General features: G+C 38.8%; 1 protein-coding gene and 1 long non-coding RNA gene across 2 annotated transcripts in view; both read right to left on the bottom strand.

Moving 5' to 3' along the window:
- LOC309663438 overlaps nucleotides 1-19753 on the bottom strand; it is a 237947-nt gene that overhangs the window by 68112 nt on the left and 150082 nt on the right. The window lies entirely within an intron of this gene.
- The window catches only part of CPS1 (carbamoyl-phosphate synthase 1), a 141542-nt gene that overhangs the window by 3959 nt on the left and 117830 nt on the right, over nucleotides 1-19753 (bottom strand). The window contains exons 31-36 of the mRNA XM_082466953.1: nucleotides 16561-16650; nucleotides 14948-15118; nucleotides 11929-12003; nucleotides 9250-9348; nucleotides 2290-2349; nucleotides 1440-1552 (exon numbers count right to left, since the gene is read on the bottom strand). Of these exons, the coding sequence (XP_082323079.1) occupies nucleotides 1440-1552; nucleotides 2290-2349; nucleotides 9250-9348; nucleotides 11929-12003; nucleotides 14948-15118; nucleotides 16561-16650 (608 nt within the window). The remainder of the gene's footprint in view (nucleotides 1-1439; nucleotides 1553-2289; nucleotides 2350-9249; nucleotides 9349-11928; nucleotides 12004-14947; nucleotides 15119-16560; nucleotides 16651-19753) is intronic.

Below are 19753 nucleotides of genomic sequence, written 5' to 3'. Positions count from 1 at the left end.
TTAGAGAAATGCAAATCAAAACTACAGTGAGATATCACCTCACACCAGTCAGAATAGCCATCATCAAAAAATCTACAAACAATAAGTGCTGGACAGGGTGTGGAGAAAAGGGAACCCTCTTGCGCTATTGGTGGGAATGTAAATTGATACAGCCACTGTGGAGAACAGGATGGAAGTTCCTTAAAAACCTAAAAATAGAACTACCATATGACCCAGCAATCCCACTACTGGGCATATACCCGAGAAAACCATAATTCAAAAAGAGTCATGTACCAAAATGTTCATTGCAGCTCTATTTACAATAGCCAGGACATGGAAGCAACCTAAGTGTCCATCGACAGATGAATGGATATAGAAGATGTGGCACATACATACAATGGAATATTACTCAGCCATAAAAAGAAAAGAAATTGAGTTATTTGTAGTGAGGTGGATAGACCTAGAATCTGTCATACAGAGTGAAGTAAGTCAGAAAGAGAAAAATAAGTACCATATGTTAACACATATATATGGAATCTAAGGAAAAAAAACAAAAATGGTTCTGAAGAACCTAGGGGTAGGACAGGAATAAAGACACAGATGTAGAGAATGGACTTGAGGACGCGGGGAGGGGGAAGGGTAAGCTGGGACGAAGTGAGAGAGTGGCATGGACTTATATATACTACCAAATGTAAAATAGATAGCTAGTGGGAAGCAGCTGCATAGCACAGGGAGATCAGCTGGGCGCTTTGTGACCACCTAGAGGGGTGGGATAGGGAGGCTGTTAGGGAGGCGCAGAGGGAGGAGATATGGTGATATATGTATACGTATAGCTGATTCACTCTGTTATACAGCAGAAACTAACACACCACTGTAAAGCAATTATACGCCAATAAAGATGTTAAAAAAAACCCAAAAACCCTAATGATGACATAGCCTAAGGCATAATAACCAACCTGATCAAAGAATGGCAAATTAGGTGATACAATAGATGACATTACCATAGCACTCCCCCTAGTGTCCTGCATGCTGCAAGTCCTCAGTAAATTGACTGATTCATTGATGTACAACCTCAGTGAAATTCAGCTGAGCATTCTTGATATACACAATATAAGTTTGACATAAAATACAGAGTGCTACATTACATTCTTCATGCCCATGATTCTCATCACTGAGATCTTGGTGTCAGTCAAGGAATGGATACTTACTAGGAGACATTTTGAGAGATGCTACATATCACCATGTACATATATATGGAATTATGTGTTTTGTAGTAATAGCAAAGTTCATGAGAAGGAAGCTTTACTATCGTTCACAAATTTCATCATTTTAAATTGGATGACTAAGAAGACTTTTAGAAGACTTGCAATAGGGTAAGGTGATATATTTACATCACACTAGTTCCCAAAGTTAATCCTTCATCTGTTTTGCTATCTCAGAATACTCTGCCCAGTTCTTACTTTCTGATGGAAGAGAGGCTGGGATTCTGTCCTTCTTGAGACGGCCACGCCACTGGGGTTGCAGGGACATTGTTGGCATTGAGCCAGTCTGATGTGGCTTCCGTGGCAAAGAGCTGCATTTAAGATGGAAAAGTCGGTTACTGTATCACAGGGAAAGTTTTCATAGAACAAAGACGCCCACTGGGACACACGTGTCATTTAAAACATAGAGCAGAAAAAACTGGTGAATATGAGATGCAAAATGATGTCAGAAATAGAGATTTAGACTCAGCATCTAGAGTCATGGGCACTTTAAATATTTTTAAAATATTTGCAGTAAGAAAAAGTTTAATAACCTCAATTGTAACTGCTTTTGTAGAGGAGAAAAATAAAGAGTTATTGATGGCTGAAAATTCATTGTTATTAGGCCAACAAACCCTCATGACCACAGGTCCAATGAGCCTTGGGACTCATTCTGTTTTACAGAACCAGGCTTTGTGTGGAGATATTCATGGCAAAGAATTTTTGCCTGTAACTGTAACACCTGGGAACTATGACTTCATATGGAAACAGGAAAAGGAAAAATGGAAAATATATGGAAATACATTGAAACTTTATCCCAGTTCTGTGTATGCAAAACTCTCTAAGTTTTTAGCCAGCAAATTTTATTGAGTTTGTGGTAATTGTGTTAAAACTTAAAGCTAGTCTTTCTAATTAGTTTATTCCATTGACGTTTTGAAACTATCAAGTTAGATATCTTTCAAGTGGAGAGGCTGTATTTTGCGCTCTTTTATTCGCTAATATTCTTCAGTATTCTTTTTTGCAGATAGAATGCTGACAGAAAACGACTTAAAAAAATAATATCACATACCTTGAAGCCTTCATTGTGTAACTGTTCAGCCACACCAAGGAATTGTGGACGGAATGATTGCTGAAATTAAAGGAATTTAACTGAATTCACTTTCCAGATACACATGCTATTCATTTAGTCATGCAATATGGCATTCTCTCATGTCATAAAAGGCAATGCCATGTGTTGCCAGGTGCTTTATATTCAAAGATGACAAGTTTTATCCTTTTATTCTCCTTTAGTGAGTATAAGCTCTTACTTATTTTCCGATATAGATGAAATTCCATCCACGTTGTCTTGCTTTCTACTTTCTTACTTCTTACCCCTCAAATTCCTTCACCCCCTATTTAATCCACTTAGTCTCTGCCTGTAGAATCAGATTCACCCCAGTTCTGGATGAACCCTTTTCCTGGTCAGGGAGAATTTAAAGTCACCTGGATTAGGCGCTCAGCACCAAGTCAGCCTTGTTGGATGTTTTGCTGTTCAACCCGTGCTAATTGCTGAATTCTAACTTTGGACTGCACTTCAATAACTAGGCCCTGTCCTAGCAGTTCACGCACCGTTCCCTACAATAAGTCAATCATTTGGAACTCAGTTTGGCAAAGAGTAAAAGAATGGGCTCTGGAGTCACTAAGCTGCATTTCAAATCCTGTCTTACTATTCATGTGTATGAAAAGTTAACGTCTTTGAACCTCCATTTCCTCATTTATAAAACAGCAGTAAGGATATTAATGTATCTGCTTCTTGGGGGCTCCACAATAAACGGTGTAACCCTGGGCGACTTACTTAACCTCTCTATGATGTACTTTCCTCATCTGTTAAATGGGAATAGTAACTGTATCCACATCATAGGGTCACTGTGGGTATTCAGTGAATAAGTCCTATGTAAGTGTTAGTACAGTAACTTAGCACGATTACTGGCTCATTAATAGTTCTCATTAAATATTATTATTACTATTATTAAAAATAATTGCTTTTTCAGCCTCCCAGAGACTAGATTCCTGACCCTGCACCCTAGCTCCCAAGCCTGGGTTCCTCTACTGGCTGTCACACTTACAACACAAACAAATTTTCTTCTCACATATATTGTCCTTCCCGACAGGCTTACTTAACATTCAATCTCACTGTTTAGATATTTGCTTAGAGTCCATTGCTGTGCTCTTCAGAGAGCCCCAGCTGGGCTCACCCAGTTTCTGGCCTGCATTCCCTGGACTGTCTATTGCCATCAGGGTTCCTCAGTTCTGAACATACCTCCTTCCTGTGACCAAAAGCCAGTATTTGCAAGACAGTGGTCAGGGTAAAAGAGAGCAAAGCTCAGTGGCCTACCCAATGTTCAACTTCTGACCTTGACCTCATTAACATGAGTGTCTGAGTAACCTAGCTAAACAAAGTATGCAAAATTATACAAAGTTAAAAACATATCCATTCTGCTTCAAGTTAGAAGATTTTTGGCTGTTTTCATTTATAAAAAGTTTGTAAACAGATGACATAATTTGGTTACTTTAGAAAATGTTTTATAATCTATTAGAAACCATATTAGTAATGGTTGAAAAAAATCATGGATATGGTCTTATTTCAGAGTTCCAGAGAAACTAAGAATCGTGATAAAATATATCAAGAGCCTTGCACAATTTTGATAATGTTTAATACACAAAACCTCCTAATAGTTACTTGCAGAGGTTTTTTTGAGAAAAGATCTAAATCCTAGGAAAAGACCCGAAGACTATGTTCAAATATAAAATTCTTTCAGGTTCTGGCCCTCTCAATCCCAGAACTGCAGTTTTATGAGAGGAAACTATTGGCAAATAGAAAAGATAAATGCAAATGGATGAATCTCAGCTAAGGCAGGCTCAGGGATTATTCATGGCAGCCTTCTAGAACACAGATTTTAACCATGCCCAAGATAGTAGCTTTTTATTCCCACTTAGGACCCAACAGGAAGAAATGGACTTAGATGCAAGAAGCTCAAGGCTAGACATAAAAAAAAAAAAAAAAAAGTATAAAATCAGAGAGTAAGCCAATGACATCAGGGCAATTTAATGAGCTATGTGGCAGTCTCTTTAAGAATAGGTTAGGCAGAAAATTTGGATAATCATTTATTCAAGTTTGATTCTGCTTTGAAAGCAAGGGACTGACTGAAATGGCATTTTAGGTTTTCTTCATGTTTTAGTTGCTTTGAATATAGCAAATATATGTGAAATATTCTAAATGAACCTCTGAATTTTGTCAAGCCCCCCTAATATGGAGCATTATATAGTGGCCTCCTGCTAAACAAAGAACAGACTTAAGGAAGCACCAAAGTACATTAGGAAGCTCACCATAAAGGTGACCAAAAAACACTTATTGACCAATTGATACATTAATCATGTACTGAATGAACTATTCTCAATCTCTAACATTTTCCCCTAGCAAAAAGTCAGTGATAATATATGGTCACCATGTGATAACATAACATTGAACCAGTTTCCTAAAATACTATTTCACAAGTATAGTAGTTCTCAAAATGTGGTCCCTAGGGAATCAGCATCACCTGGGTTTGTTTAAATTACGAAAATTTGGGCCCCACCCCAGATCTATGGAATCAGGAATTCTGGGAGTTTATCCTAGGAATCTGCATTTTAACAAACCCTCCAGGTGATTCTGATGCACACTTACATTTAGGAATAGGAGGGAAGAGGGGCTAGGAGGACCACTCTTCACTCATTTTGTAATTTGAGGTGAAGACGCATTAACCTTGGCCAAAGTCACTATGGAAAAGGTTGAAGGAGGAGTACTAGAATGTAATTTTTTTTCTTTGCCATTTTAAAGTAAAATAAGTCAGCAAATCCTCTAAGACCTGCAGACACCGGTCAGAACCTCATTATGCAGCTGTTTCAGTGTTGTCTCCCAGGTGGAGAAGATAAATATCCGACATGACAGTATTGGCAGTTTCCAGCCAGGGAACTACTCTGCCTTCTGGTCTGGGGTGTTGGCTTTCATAGTCACATTATAAACTTCTATCAAACATGTATTGAACACTTGTGGCACATAAAATAGGCTCTCTACAAAAAGAAATTACAGCTGTCAGCTTGCATCTGAGTAGCCCCAGATTTAATAGCTGATTGAAAATACCTGGGTAAGAAACCATTTGTTACTAAAGGTGAAAAGTACAAGCTGATTTATTTCCTGGAAAACATTTATAAGGAAGAAAGTCTTTTAAAAATGAGAAAAACAAATATTTCCTCTAATTATCATTTTCACATTAATCCAACTTCTGGCTACAGAACCAGAAGCCAAGTTGAGGCTGCGTCATGCCTGTGGACTCTACAGGGACGTCTGGATTGACAATGCTATGGTTGTTCCTAATGATTCTGTACAGAAGATAAAAGGTTATTCATGTCACTTGGAGTTGTCTTTTTCAAATAAAATGCTTGCTTTGTGTTTCTGAGCAGTGCTGAAGCGCAGATGTCGGGATGGTGCTCTTCACAAGCATCACTGAATAGCCCAATCAGAGGGGAAAAAACAGTGAGGGCTCTTGATCTACTCTAGAGTAAATCATTTATTGTTAAAGGGCGTTCCAGAAAACTTCAAAACAAGGCAGATTGCCTACTCATAGCAACTAAAAATAAACCCTGATGGAAATATTGCAGGAAAATCAAAGACGATGTTGTTGCCACATAAACCTACATTACGCCTTTCTTATATTAGGATCTATGCTTATGGAAAGGGTCTTGGTAGAGACACAGTACATATAATAGTTGACAAGGATCCTTTGACAAAATCTAAATCTTGATTTTTTTTTCCCTAAGTCCTAGTTACGCAACATTGATGTTATGAATATTTCAAACTTCCCAAGTAATTTGACCATAGGATTAACTTTGAGAAGGCAGAAACAGAGGTTCTCTGTGTATGAAGGAGTAGGGTAGGAAAGAGAAAAGAAAGAAAAATTAGGAACACTGAAATATAACCAATGAGCGTGTACACATGCACACACACACACACACACACACACACACGATCTATTTACTAAATGTTGAGACGTGGTTGATACTTGCTAGTGATAAATTAAAATTTGAAATATGTGTTAAACTACCAACAATAAGAAAAAATGTTTCCCGGCTCAGCGTCCCTTTGCCCTTCCTCCATATTTCTCTTTTCCCCCAATTTTCTCTTGCAACCTGCTGTGAAAAGTTAGAGGTAAGGTTTCTTCCATTAAATCTTTCTACTCATAGCAGGTAGCTGGGTCAGGTTGGGGCAATGATGAGAAAAGAAGACCTTTACTTCAAATAAATGGTATAGATGTTGACCAATCTCCCCATTTATACATGAATGAATAATAAAGCAAATTAACTGCAACAGTGCTGGCTACCAGGGCTCTTCTGTGATTGAAGTCTACATAACATCATGCTAAATGAATGATTATCTCAGGAAATCAAAATGCAATGGTGGACTTTCTTTCTTAGTGCTTCATTACATAACTCAATGAAATGCCTTCTCTTGTATTTACTGGCCTTAACCCCGTTTATATATTAGCAGTACTATTTTAGGTCCTTTTCAGTTCTGACTTTATGTATTTGGATGAATTTATATGAATTCTTCTGTCCAAGTGGAATCACGTTAAATAAAATGTGTTTTTTTTAAGCATAATGTATCCTGAAATATGGAAATATAATTACTTTATCCACAGTTAATATGAAGCTTAGGTAGATTTGGTCCCATTCTGCCTAAGAAGATGTCCAGTGAGTTTTAGCTATTAACTCTAGGGTTAGTATATTCTGTCATATTGTTCAGTTAAATTTATGACTATCCTTTGTAAAGAAATCACTATACATGAAAATCCTCCATATAATAATGAAGAGATTATACACTGACTGTTGGTGATGGCAGCTTTTCTTTGCCTCCCATATAAAGTCGGTTAGAAAATGATTTTTGCGTATCTCTAGAGGCTTAGAGTCTTAATGATCAATTTTACCATAGCTGCAAATATTTTATTAAATATAATTTTATTATTAAATATTTCTTTAAATATAATTTTTAAATTCTGCAATTAAAATACATATATATTTAAATTCCTTACATTATGCATGCATGCACAGGGAGAAAGTTCTTTGCAAAAATTCATGTAGCTGCTGGAACATTGATTTCTTTAAAAAAGAATACACCGAAAGGTAAAACTTCAATGGACGAAACCTCATTGCTTTAAGAAAACTTTTTTTCCCCTACAAACCCCCTTTTTTCGCTACAAAGCAAAAATTCTGTTCACTGACGCCAAAATCACACTAGTACTTCATGGGGATCAAATTAATTTTTGCTTTACATTTCCCTGCAGCACTGGAACCAAACAAGGCACAATTTTATACATCACTGCCTTCTTAAAGTGGTATTTTAAAATGTTAGCACTGTTATGATTAGTTGTGAGGACGGGGACTAAGGGCATGGTCTCCTCTGAATGCCCCCAGGTCTCACATTAAACTTTAAGCCATAACTAGGAGTTGGAGAAATACTCTTATACTTGTGACTTAATAATACTTAATACCCATTATAATGTGATGAGTCTCTCATATGGTGTGATGTGTCTCTGAACTGCCATTAAGCTTCGCAATTGCAATTCACCTTGTTAGCTTCTGTTCTAACTGTTCACCATCGCACCTTTATGAAGCAAAATCCCAATTTAGTCTTTGCAGAAACTTCTCCAAAGCCGCTACCCATCCAGTCTCCAGAGTCTAATTTGCTGATATTAAGGCACTCTAATGCGACAGCATCTATAATAATTACCCACTGATTTGAAAATACCTGGTATTATTCTAATTATATTTTTATTGATTTGTATGTAACCATGCAGGATTTGAACTTATTAAAAGTATGGCAGGGGTGATATATAAAACCATCTATTGTTATTATAGGCGCCAAGAATTACTAACCTCAAATGAAAGTGAATGACCAGTTGGGAAACATCTAGTATTTTTCAGGAAATTTATAAACAAACAGTTTGTACATTCTTGCAATAATATTCCAAGGAGTGATATGAGTTTCCTGGCTCCCATTTTGCCCTAAGATTTACATTTGACTTGCAATAATAAACCAATAATGTCCTTCTCACTGTATGAAGATATTCACATATAATTACTTCACCCTGCTTTGACTTAGACGGTTTACTAAGTAACAATATTTCAAGAACTTCCACAGTACACTGTGGGATGTGCTGACTTTCTTAAGCCCATTAAGTCACCTCCCTTTAAGAACTTTCAATTTGTCTTGGAGTGTCAGGCTAAGAAAATTTCTCAAATAATGCCCATGTCTTCTTCAACTTTGAACCTTTGACATTTAGTAGAAATTGAAATGTGAATGAATGAAAGTAAGGAAGGAAGGAACAGAGGTCAGGAGGGGATAATACTGACTTCAGTTTGGGATGTGTTGTGTTTGAGACATCCAGATAGAGGTATCCAGCAAATTGTTGGAAACAGGGGATGGCTGAGGATAAAGATTTAAAGTTGGTAGTTTTAGATGGAGAGTGGATACCACAGACATGAATGAGCTGGCAAAGGGGAAAGTCAAGAGAAAGAACTAGACATAGACATAGACACAGACTCAGAAAAAGAGTTGAGACCCAACCTTATGGAAAGCCTAGGTTCAGAGGCTAAGGAGGTAGAACTAAGAATAAAAATATAGAAAAGATGTAACCAAAGAGTAGAATAGAATCCTTTTGAAGTTACCCTAAATCCCGTTCAGGATAAATACCCCTTCACTAGAGATTTTTTTCTTTTCTTTCTTTCTTTTTTTTTTGGTTGTTTATTCACTTATTTGTGTTGGCTGCTGCAATGAGAAAAGGCAAAAATCACGGAACAGACAGAGTACAAATGTCCATTCTTTCTGGAAGTTGCTGGGGTTTTTTTAGTGGAACTTTAAACAAATCTCCCCTCTTCTATACCACCATTAAGGTCATTTCCCCCACCAACTCCCAGCATGTGCCCACAGGCATGCATACAACCACACACCACTTACCTGAATTCCAATCAAGATGCCTTTCTGGGGTATCTTAAATCCTGTGGAAAGCATTGCCTTTAGGAAAGCGGTATGAATACCTTCACCAAAGCAAGCCACCTGTTTAGAATAAATGAAAAAAATAAAGTAAAAGAAAGCATATGATAGTCACCCAACCTTACCAAAAAACAAACACAAATGAAAAGTCAGAGACTCCTATGCTAGATTTTATTGAGTTGTCCAAGGACCATGTAATCTGAATCCAGGGATTAAAAGTCTGGCTAGGGCAGACGTATCTTGTGTTTTTAATTAAGCATAATGAATAAATAAGCAATTCTTTCTCCAACAACACTCCATGGAGCAACGTAACTGGATTCTACTGTGAGATATTTGGATACAAATTACAGCTTCTGGCCCACAATATGGTGAGTTACCAAATGTTAATATGACTTAACGTTTAAATAACGGTATATGTCATGTATGCTATGCAACAGGGCATGAATTCATGGTTCAGTAGCACAAATGCATAACTGCTGATGAATCAGTTAGGACTCATTTCATATGTATGAGAAAGCCTTCAGAGAAATTCAATAAACCTATGAAAATCTCAAAGGAACTTGTTCTTTTATTATTATTATTATTATTGTTTTCATAAAATGAACCAAAATACCTTGCTACTAGTCCTGAATACTATAGCCTAAAGTAAAAAAAATTCCAAATTAACATATAATGTTGGGATATACAGAGGCTCCCCCTAGGGTAACTGTGCTACACTATAACTACAAGTCAAATGCCCACACTAACTACAGAACAAGTGGTATATCTGAGCATGATAGGAGTAGATTCTGCCACGCACATCATCATTGGGCACGGGTAGAGAACCACCATTAGAGTAAATAACACTGATGGCTAAATTCATTCTTTAAGCAAATGACTCCCTTACTGTCAAAGGAAAGTTCTCATGACTATGATTTTCAGTTGATCACCAGTACATGCTACTTTTTACTCTATAGTGAACATTTTCTTTGGTCAAGAACTGGCTAACCAAATTAGTAATGTCACCCTAAGCTAACAGAACCCAAACCACACTGAAAGAACCTTGGCAATTCCATCATAAGTGTATATACAACCCACAAGAGGTTTCAGCAGTTTTCTACAAATAATATAAAAAGTAGTTAAATATGTAAGTAAAGATTAGGACTAACATTCCCACCTCACCACTAGGAAAGCTAAAGGTTTATTTAATCCCACAACAAGCCATTTTAACACTGAAAACGTCTCTGAAGCATAACTGAGATTTCACTAACCTAGAATTATTATTATGATTTCAGTTATAAAACAGAACTTGTAACATTGTACTTAGTGACACTTGGAAATATGACTCTAATTATGGAAGAAGAATTATCTCTCTGTACTTCTGAAACAGATACAAGAAAGGGGGAGCTGAATTTCTAATTCTCTCATATTTTTGTATTTCAACAACTCCAATAATGTATGTCTGGAGGCAGAATGGACATAGATACAGTACTGAAAATAGATTTGCCACACTAGAGAAAACAGCATGAAGGAAAACAGATCTCTCCCTGATCTGAATCCTGGGCTGGCTGAAAACAGCCCTGCTACTGAGTGACCAAGGGATCACGATGGATATCAGAGTAGCTCCTTAAACAGCAGAGAAATGTAATGAAAGTCCCTTGTTTTCAAGTTAGGTTTTCTCATCTATTAAATTAACAGAAGCAGCAAAGGAGCTAAGAAAAGGCAATCATCAGTCCAAATACGAACAAGATAGCCATTTATTTCTCACTGCCTCCTTTCCTGTTTCACTTGGCTTCTCATCACAGATCTTGCTTGCAACCAGGCAACCATATAAAATATCACGTATATGTTGCAATTAGGTATTTTCCCCTTTCAGGTTTTCCTCAACACCAAGAGGAAACAATGACGTCTCCCAGTCTGATGTTGCCACCCCCGTGTGCACTGATGAGAATGGGAAGGCTGTATCTAGTAAGTCTGTCAAGGGCTAGGTGATTCATAAAATGTCCTGGCACTAACATGTAGGGAACTCTCTGGAATCTGACAGCTTTCTACAAGAAACACATTTCAAATTCTTAAAGAAACCTTCAGCTGACAGAGTCCTCAACACAAGTGAAGAGGGACATCCAGTGGCCAGTCCCACTATAGTTTTTAGATAATCCCCAGGAGGTTAAAGTTGCTTTGAAAGTGGTTCTGGGATTTTGCATATATCTGCAGATCCCACAATATTTTGGCCCCACTATCTTTCTGCTGCTGTACATTCATTCTACATATTGCTAGTAAAATCACAATGATCTAATTTCATAGTAGCAAGGAAAGTTAGACGGAGCAAGAGGTGCTGTTACAAAGAGACTTGAGAACCTTAAAATAAAAATACCTGAGAGATATTTACCTAGACATCTAGAGAAATATTTGAAAGATGTTCTCAATGTGTAATGTGGAAATGAATGACACATGTTGAAATATAAGTGAGAATTTAGACTCTGGGCTACAAAAGTCAAAGATTTTTCCGCAGCTCAAAATGCCTAAGTCTTTTCAGACCTACTCTGATAGCAAAAGAAGTATCCCGCTAACTACTTACTAACTTGCTTTACTATATTCAGATCATAAAACCATAGATTTCAAAGTAGATTTAATGAAAGTGTTCATGGATCATTAATTAGTTACCTCTCCAGTAGAAGCCATCTCACAACGCAGAATGGGGTCAGCGTCTCTCAACCGGGGCCAAGAAAACATTGGAGCCTGTCAAAAATAACGGGTAGGAAAAATATGTGAGAGAAGGGTATGAAAGGAATAAAGGAGGATAAAAATATTTAGTGAATCATCTCTCATAGGGTTCATTTAGGTTACAGTAGACATGTAAAAAATTTCTTTGGTCCAAGCATCTGACTTGAAAAGTGGCTTTAAACCTCTGTTCCAGGAATTTCTTGAGTTTTGGGCCAAAAATTGGGTTAAATAATCACAAATTATTTCTGTAAATAGGGCCCCAGTGACCAGTCTAGGCCAGTGTTTCTAATCTGGCTTACACATATTCTTACTGGAGTGATTTCAAACGAAGTATATTGGGCATTGGTCTCCCCAAACACAGAGTTCAAACACACTTTTTCCTTGGTAGGCTTCTGAAACATTCCTCTTCTTGTTCTGATAATTTGGACTTGCAACAAGCCACCTTGCCAGAAATGTCTGTCTGCAAGCTGACTTCTGAGACATTAAACTGCTGTTGATACCTCTTTAAAAGCTTTGAAAAACATTCTGCTTGGGAACACTTTTGCCCAGAACTTTCATATGAACTAGAACATAGATAGGAGTGCTTCCTTTTCATTTATTTTAGCAATGCAATTCACTAAGAATCAAATTCTTGTTTCTTGCATATATCCATTTATCTAGCCTAGACTATTCCTCTTTGATTCTGGTACCCCTCTAAGTCATCATGGGAATTCTAGCTTGGGGTCATTTCACTGGGTCATCCTAGTCAAGTAATATATTCCTGCCCTCTAGCCTCTCTCTATCTCATCTGTTGATATCCACCCACCTCACTAGGACTATATTAAGATTGACTGTGAATAAGTAATTTGACAAAAAAGTCAAGATTCATGCACAAGGATAACTAGGAAAGAAGTAAACTGAAAGATACAGTGCATTTCAAAAAATTCATATCTACCCCTCAGTATTGTTATTAGTTGGAAATTGTTTCATACACATATGTGTGTGTATGCGTGTGTGTGTGTATATTCCTGTGGTTAAGAATAAAGAAACATGAATTTGAAATTCATATATAGAATCTCCAGTGGAAAAATACTTTTCGGGGCCTTCTTCTTATTGGTCTCAAACAGTAAAATCCTATGTACATATATTCCCACTGAAAGCTTTAACAATTTATGTAGTGTCACAGCTTCCAGGAATAAAATGTTACCCTCCCCCAACATAAGAAGTGACATTCCATCCCAGTGCACTATAAAATCCAAGGCATCCTAAATTATTAACTTAAATAAGATTAACAAATATTTTTTGATTTATAGCTTCAACTTAAAACTTCCACTGTGAAAGTCAGAAGTCAGAGTCTCAGCTGTAACACAGTTATGGTTGAAGTCACTAGTACACATAAGAATGGAAAACTTTGAAGGCATCCAAAATATGTAAATGTCACATAAATATATTATACAATATAAATTAATTTTATTGTATGCTTTATCTAAAAAATTCAAATATATTTACATAATATGTCACTAATCCTCATACTGTCCAGTGAGGTAGTTAAAGGTCATTATTATAAATACTCTGTTCATGGGCATACTGAGGCAGCTAGAGGAACACAATGGATTTATTATTAAGTCCTTATTCAAAATGTACATATATACGGGCATATCTTGTTTTATGATGCTTTGCTTTATTGCACTTCGCAGATACTGCAATTTTTACAAATTGAAGGTTTGTAGCAACCCTACATAGAGCAAGTCTATTGGCACCATTTTTTCCAACAGCATTTACTCACTTCATGTCTCTGTGTCACATTTTGGTAGTTCTCACAGTATTTCAAATTTTTTCATTATTATTATATTTGTTATGGTGATCTGTGATCGGTGACCACTGATGTTACTATTGCAAAAAGATTATGACTCACCAAAGGCTCAGATGATGATGAGTATTTTTCAGCAATACAGTAGCTTTTTTATTTTTTTATTTTTTTTAAATTTTATTTATTTATTTATTTATGGCTGTGTTGGGTCTTCGTTTCTGTGTGAGGGCTTTCTCTACTTGCGGCAAGTGGGGGCCACTCTTCATCGCGGTGCGCAGGCCTCTCACTATCGTGGCCTCTCCCGTTGCGGAGCACAGGCTCCAGACGCGCAGGCTCAGCAATTGTGGCTCACGGGCTTAGTCGCTCCGCGGCATGTGGGATCTTCCCAGACCAGGGCTTGAACCCGTGTCCCCTGCATTGGCAGGCAGATTCTCAACCACTGTGCCACCAGGGAAGCCCAATACAGTAGCTTTTAATTAAGGTATGTACATTGTTTCTTTAGACATAATGCTATTGCACGCTTAACAAACGACAGTACAGTGTGAATATAACTTTTATATGCACAGGGAAGCCAAAAAAATTGTGGTGGTCTGGAACCAAACCCACGGTATCTCCAAGGCATGCCTGTATTTGAAGTTAGTGAACAAACCTTAAATTTTCCTGGTCACTCTTCATAAAGATGCCATCAATTTCATTGCCCTCACAGTAACACTATGAAAAAATTCTGCCACTAAAGAAAATAGGAACTAAGCCAAGGCAGTAAACATTTAACCAACACCACAAGGTAGAACTTTTATAAGATTCATGCATTCCTGAAGTCTTGGCACAACTGAAGCCTTATCCCAAGAAGATATGTTCAGAATTTCTGTCTACCAACTAAACTGCCAGCATTATGCATCAGCTTCACAAATGTAGTTTATAAGTCACTCAGCTAGTTGGTTTTGAAGTTATGTAATTCTAAATATTATTTTAATTTTTGAAATGCACAAGAGTACACATAAAGTTGCCTGTATAGCAACTGCATTGCATTAGTCAAAGCAAACATCATAAACCCCTAGTCTAGCACTTGAGTTACAAGGTTCAGAATGTATCAAGATTATTTTTGATGAAAAATTATTCCTTTCATTTCTTTGGAACTTAAAAAATGACTAAGATTTTTGAATATATTACCTTAATTGCAACATAGTCAGCAGGAATTATGGGATGCTCCAATGTTGGAAGGGGCTTCTCATCAATGTTCTCTCCAATCATCACCTTGGTGGCCACGTCAATGAAGTCTACCCCAAGGGTCTTGGAAACAAAGGGGAAGGATCGAGAAGCTCTCAGGTTACACTCAATCACCTGGAGAGATAACAAAATTCAGAAGAAGAGAAAGGATGGTGAGAGACAATGACAATATTAATATGCTCCCGGCCACTCTGGTTCCAGCTGTTACTGGGGCCCAGTCTTGCTTTGCCAGCCTCTTCCTTTTCTCCCCACTGCTTGACTTTTGCTAACTGGTTTCCTTTCAGTCAGTATCCTTGAACTCTGACTTTTTCCCATCCTCATTCAACAGTTCCATCCCCACACACTCTTGACAGATTTGTTTTAATGCAGAGTTCAGATAATGCCACAGCCCTACTAGAAAGCCTTCAGTGGATTTCTACTAGCCATGAGTTTAATGTCTAGTCCTTGAAATACTTCTATCCTCTTGCCTCAGTATACCCCTCTATGTTATCTTGTACCACCTTCCTGGCCCCAGTCTTTCTTTCTAAGTTTACCCTCCATGATTTCCCTGGAAAAATAATAAACTGAACTAGTCATCATCAGCTGGTCATTGATAAACTGAACTAGTCACTATCTCCTAAAATGCGCCAAATTTACCCATAGATATTGTATGTGTACTGTCCTTTCTATCTTCCTTTGCTTGTCAAAATTCCAGCTATTCTTTAAGACTCAGCTCAAATTACAAAATCATCCTTGAAATCTTTTATGATCCACCCCAAATCAGGCATATGACAGTCAAATACATGCTCATACACATATGTGCAGGCACACAGACATACAGACACACACACACACACACACACACACACACACACACACACACACACACACACTAATAGATAGGCTCTCTCTGTTCTGTGCCTCCGATACCACTTTATTTGTACATTCCTTCTAGCAGCTATTATATTCTAACTTATGTTATAGTTATCTATAAATTCATCTTCTTCCCAGTTCTCACTAAATCGCGGATCTTTGAGAGCAGAGACTAGGCTCTATACGTCTTTGTAGCCACCTTATGACTTTGCATAGTAGGTGAGGAATCAATATTGGTCACTGATTAGTTACATTAAATAAACTAAATTAACTAAGACTAACCTAGTTGACTTAACATTTTTTATTTTTTTGGTAAATGGTATCCAAAACAGCTTTCTTCTCTGAGAAAGGAGTAAACTTCAGTACATGTAATTTATGACTATTCTACAGTAACCTGGACAGATTACTTAATGATAGTTACTGCATCCATCTATAGTGTACTGAAGATGGCAGTCAGTGATCTTCTTTCCAGTGGATCAGAGTGCTTTTCAAAGCTGTGACTGACATATCAGTGCCACCAAGAGCCAGTGCCTTCAAACAAGGCAGGCATTATATGTTGTGCAACTCCCATACTCAGACACAATCAGCTGCAGGGGTCTCAGCTGCTCTGTGGCAGTGTTCACAGAGAAGAGTACCAGAGGGACACAAACCAACACGACCTAACACAGCAGTGGTGTCCTCTCAAACACCTTGGCATTTCTTACCAAGACCTCGTTTCCTTTGACAAGAAACTGGACGTTGAATGGGCCAGAGATGGCAAAAGCCTTTGCTATCTTCCAGGTGGCATCCTTCACCTAGATAAAAAGGACAATGATATAGTGCTAAAGAACATTCCTTAGTTTAAAAACAAACCAACAAAAAAGATACAGCACCTTAAATTTAGATTTCTTTCATTTCTCTTTACAAAGAACTACATCTCCACTGATAATAATAATAGTAATAAATACTAATCATAGAAGCCATTCTTAGGCTTCTATTAACAAAGTAATATTTGTACCAAATGTACTAAATATTCACAACAGGATAGCAGGGAAAAGAACAAATAATCTTACAGGATTATCTTTCTGCCAAATGCATCTATCTACCTACAATCATATACTCTGGTTTTATTTTGAGGGCTAAATGGAATCCTTTCAGTCTAGTTGCTTCAGCACCAAAACTGCAGTCCAAACTCTATAGCAATCTAATGACCTACCTGCTGAGAAGTGCAGGCCCTAAAATTACATGGTACTGCAAAGAGACCAGAGAGATTTCTTTTATGTGCTTTTCTTTTGCCCTAGACTGCAAGGGTAGATATTATGGTCAGAAGGAAACATGTTCCCTTGCAGGGAGGTTCTGCATGTCACATATAGGAATTCCTGTATCCAACCAGAGACAGAAGTACTCATGCAAAGAGAGAGTGCTGACTGCTGGAACCAAGAGCTCCTCATTCATTACTCTTACAAGAGTGGTTCAGCAACTTAATCAGTTATAAAAGGAAGCAGAGTCCATGACACAAGGAGCTCTGAGAGATTTGGAAAAATCTGAGTTCTTGAGGTCATTTATCCTGATATAAAAAGCTTAAGCACATTTGAAATCCCAGGATAGTTTTCCTTTATGTTGCTGCTGTTACAAAGCATCCTGCTACCTTCACATTCTAGAACAAAGTAAGACCTTCAGAATTCTGTCCAATGTACAACTAGCCAAAGAGGCCTGCCTAGATTCTGATGGCAGGATTATTGGAAAGTTTCACTAAAAAAGCTAAGCCTAACCTCATATACCAGAAGACTAAAGGAACATCCCCAAGTTATTCAAGATGGTGGAGGAGTAAGACGTGGAGATCACCTTCCTCCCCACAAATACATCAGAAATATATCTACATGTGGAACAACTCCTACAGAACACCTACTGAACGCTGGCAGAAGACCTCAGAGTTCCCAAAAGACAAGAAACTTCCCACGTACCTGGGTAGGGCAAAAGAAAAATGAAAAAATAGAGACAAAAGAATAGGGACGGGACCTGCACCAGTGGGAGGGAGCCATGAAGGAGGAAAAGTTTCCACACACTAGGAAGGCCCTTCGCGGGCGGAGACGGGGGATGGTGGGTGGGAAGCTTCAGAGCCACAGAGGAGAGCGCAGCAACAGGGGTGCAGAGGGCAAAGTGGAGAGATTCCCACACAGAGGATCGGTGCCGACCAGCACTCACCAGCCCGAGAGGCTTGTCTGCTCACCCGCCAGGGCGGGTGGGGGCTGGGAGGTGAGGCTCGGGCTTTGGAAGTCAGATCCCAGGGAGAGGACAGGGGTTGGCCACAAGAACACAGCCTGAAGAGGGCTAGTGTGCAACAGCTAGCCGGGAGGGAATCCGGGAAAAACTCTGGAACTGCCTAAGAGGCAAGAGACCATTGTTTTGGGGTGTGCGAGGAGAGGAGATTCAGAGCACTGCCTAAACAAGCTCCAGAGACGGGCATGAGCCACGGCTATCAGCGTGGACACCAGAGACGGGCATGAAACACTAGCTGCTCCTGCCACCACCAAGAAGCCTGTGTGCAAGCACAGGTCACTATCCACACCTCCCCTCCCGGGAGCCTGTGCAGCCTGCCACTGCCAGGGTCCCGTAATGCAGGGACAACTTCCCTGGGAGAACACATGGCGTGCCTTAGGCTGTTGCAACGTCACGCTGGCCTCAGCTGCCGCAGGTTCACCCCTCATTCCATACCCCTCCCTTCCCCCGGCCTGAGTGAGCCAGAGCGCCCTAATCAGCTGCTACTTTAACCCCGTCCTCTCTGAGCGATGAACAGACGCCCTCAGGTGACCTACACGCAGAGGCGGGGCCAAATCCAAAGCTGAACCCCAGGAGCTGTGCGAACAAAGAAGAGAAAGGGAAATCTCTCCCAGCAGCCTCAGGAGCAGCGGATTAAATATTCACAATCAACTTGATATACGCTGCATCTGTGGAATACCTGAATAGACAACCAATCATCCCAAAATTGAGGCAGTGGACTCTGGGAACAACTGTAGAGTTGGGGTTTACTGTATGTGACTGACTAGTTTTTGATTTATATGTTTGTCTTAGTTTAGTTTTTAGCGCATGTTAACACTGGTGGATTTGTTTATTGGTTTGGTTGCTCTCTTGTTTTTGTTACTTTTTAAAATTTAATAATTTTTTACAAATTTTATTTTAATAACTTTTTACTTATTTTATTAAAAAAATTTTTTTTTTCTTTCTTTCTTTTTCTTCTGAGCCGTGTGCCTGACAGGGTCATGGTGCTCTGCCTGGGTGTCAGGCCTGAGCCTCTGAGCTGGGAGAGCCAAGTTCAGGACATTGGACCACAAGAGAGGTCCCGGCCCCACGTAATATCAAATGGCAAGAGCTCTCCCACAGATCTCCGTCTCAACACTAAGACCCAGCTCCACTCAACGACCAGCAAGCTCCAGTGCTGAACACCCCATGCCAAACAACTAACAAGACAGGAACACAACCCCACCCATTAATAGAGAGGCTGCCTAAAATCATAATAAGGTCACAGACACCACAAAACACACCACTGGAAGCGGTCCTGCCCACCAGAAAGACAAGATACAGTCTCATCCACCAGAACACAGGCACCAGTCGCCTCCACCAGGAAGCCCACACAACCCAGTGAATCAAACTTACCCACTGGGGACAGACACCAAAAACAACGGGAACTACGAACCTGCAGCCTGCAAAAAGGAGACCCCAAACACAGTAAATTAAGCAAAATGAGAGGACAAAGAAATACACAGCAGATGAAGGAGCAAGGTAAAAACACACCAGACCAAACAAATGAAGAGGAACTGGCAATCTACCTGAAAAATAATTCAGAATAATGATAGTAAAGATGATCCAAAATCATGGAAAGAGAATGGAGAAAATACAAGAAATGCTTAACAAGGAACG

This window comes from Balaenoptera physalus, assembly GCF_965194825.1.
Source record: "Balaenoptera physalus genome assembly, chromosome: 6".
Taxonomy (NCBI): Eukaryota; Metazoa; Chordata; class Mammalia; order Artiodactyla; family Balaenopteridae; genus Balaenoptera; species Balaenoptera physalus.
The sequence above is the reverse complement of the archived record's forward strand: the minus strand, read 5'-3'. Positions and strand labels throughout refer to the sequence as shown.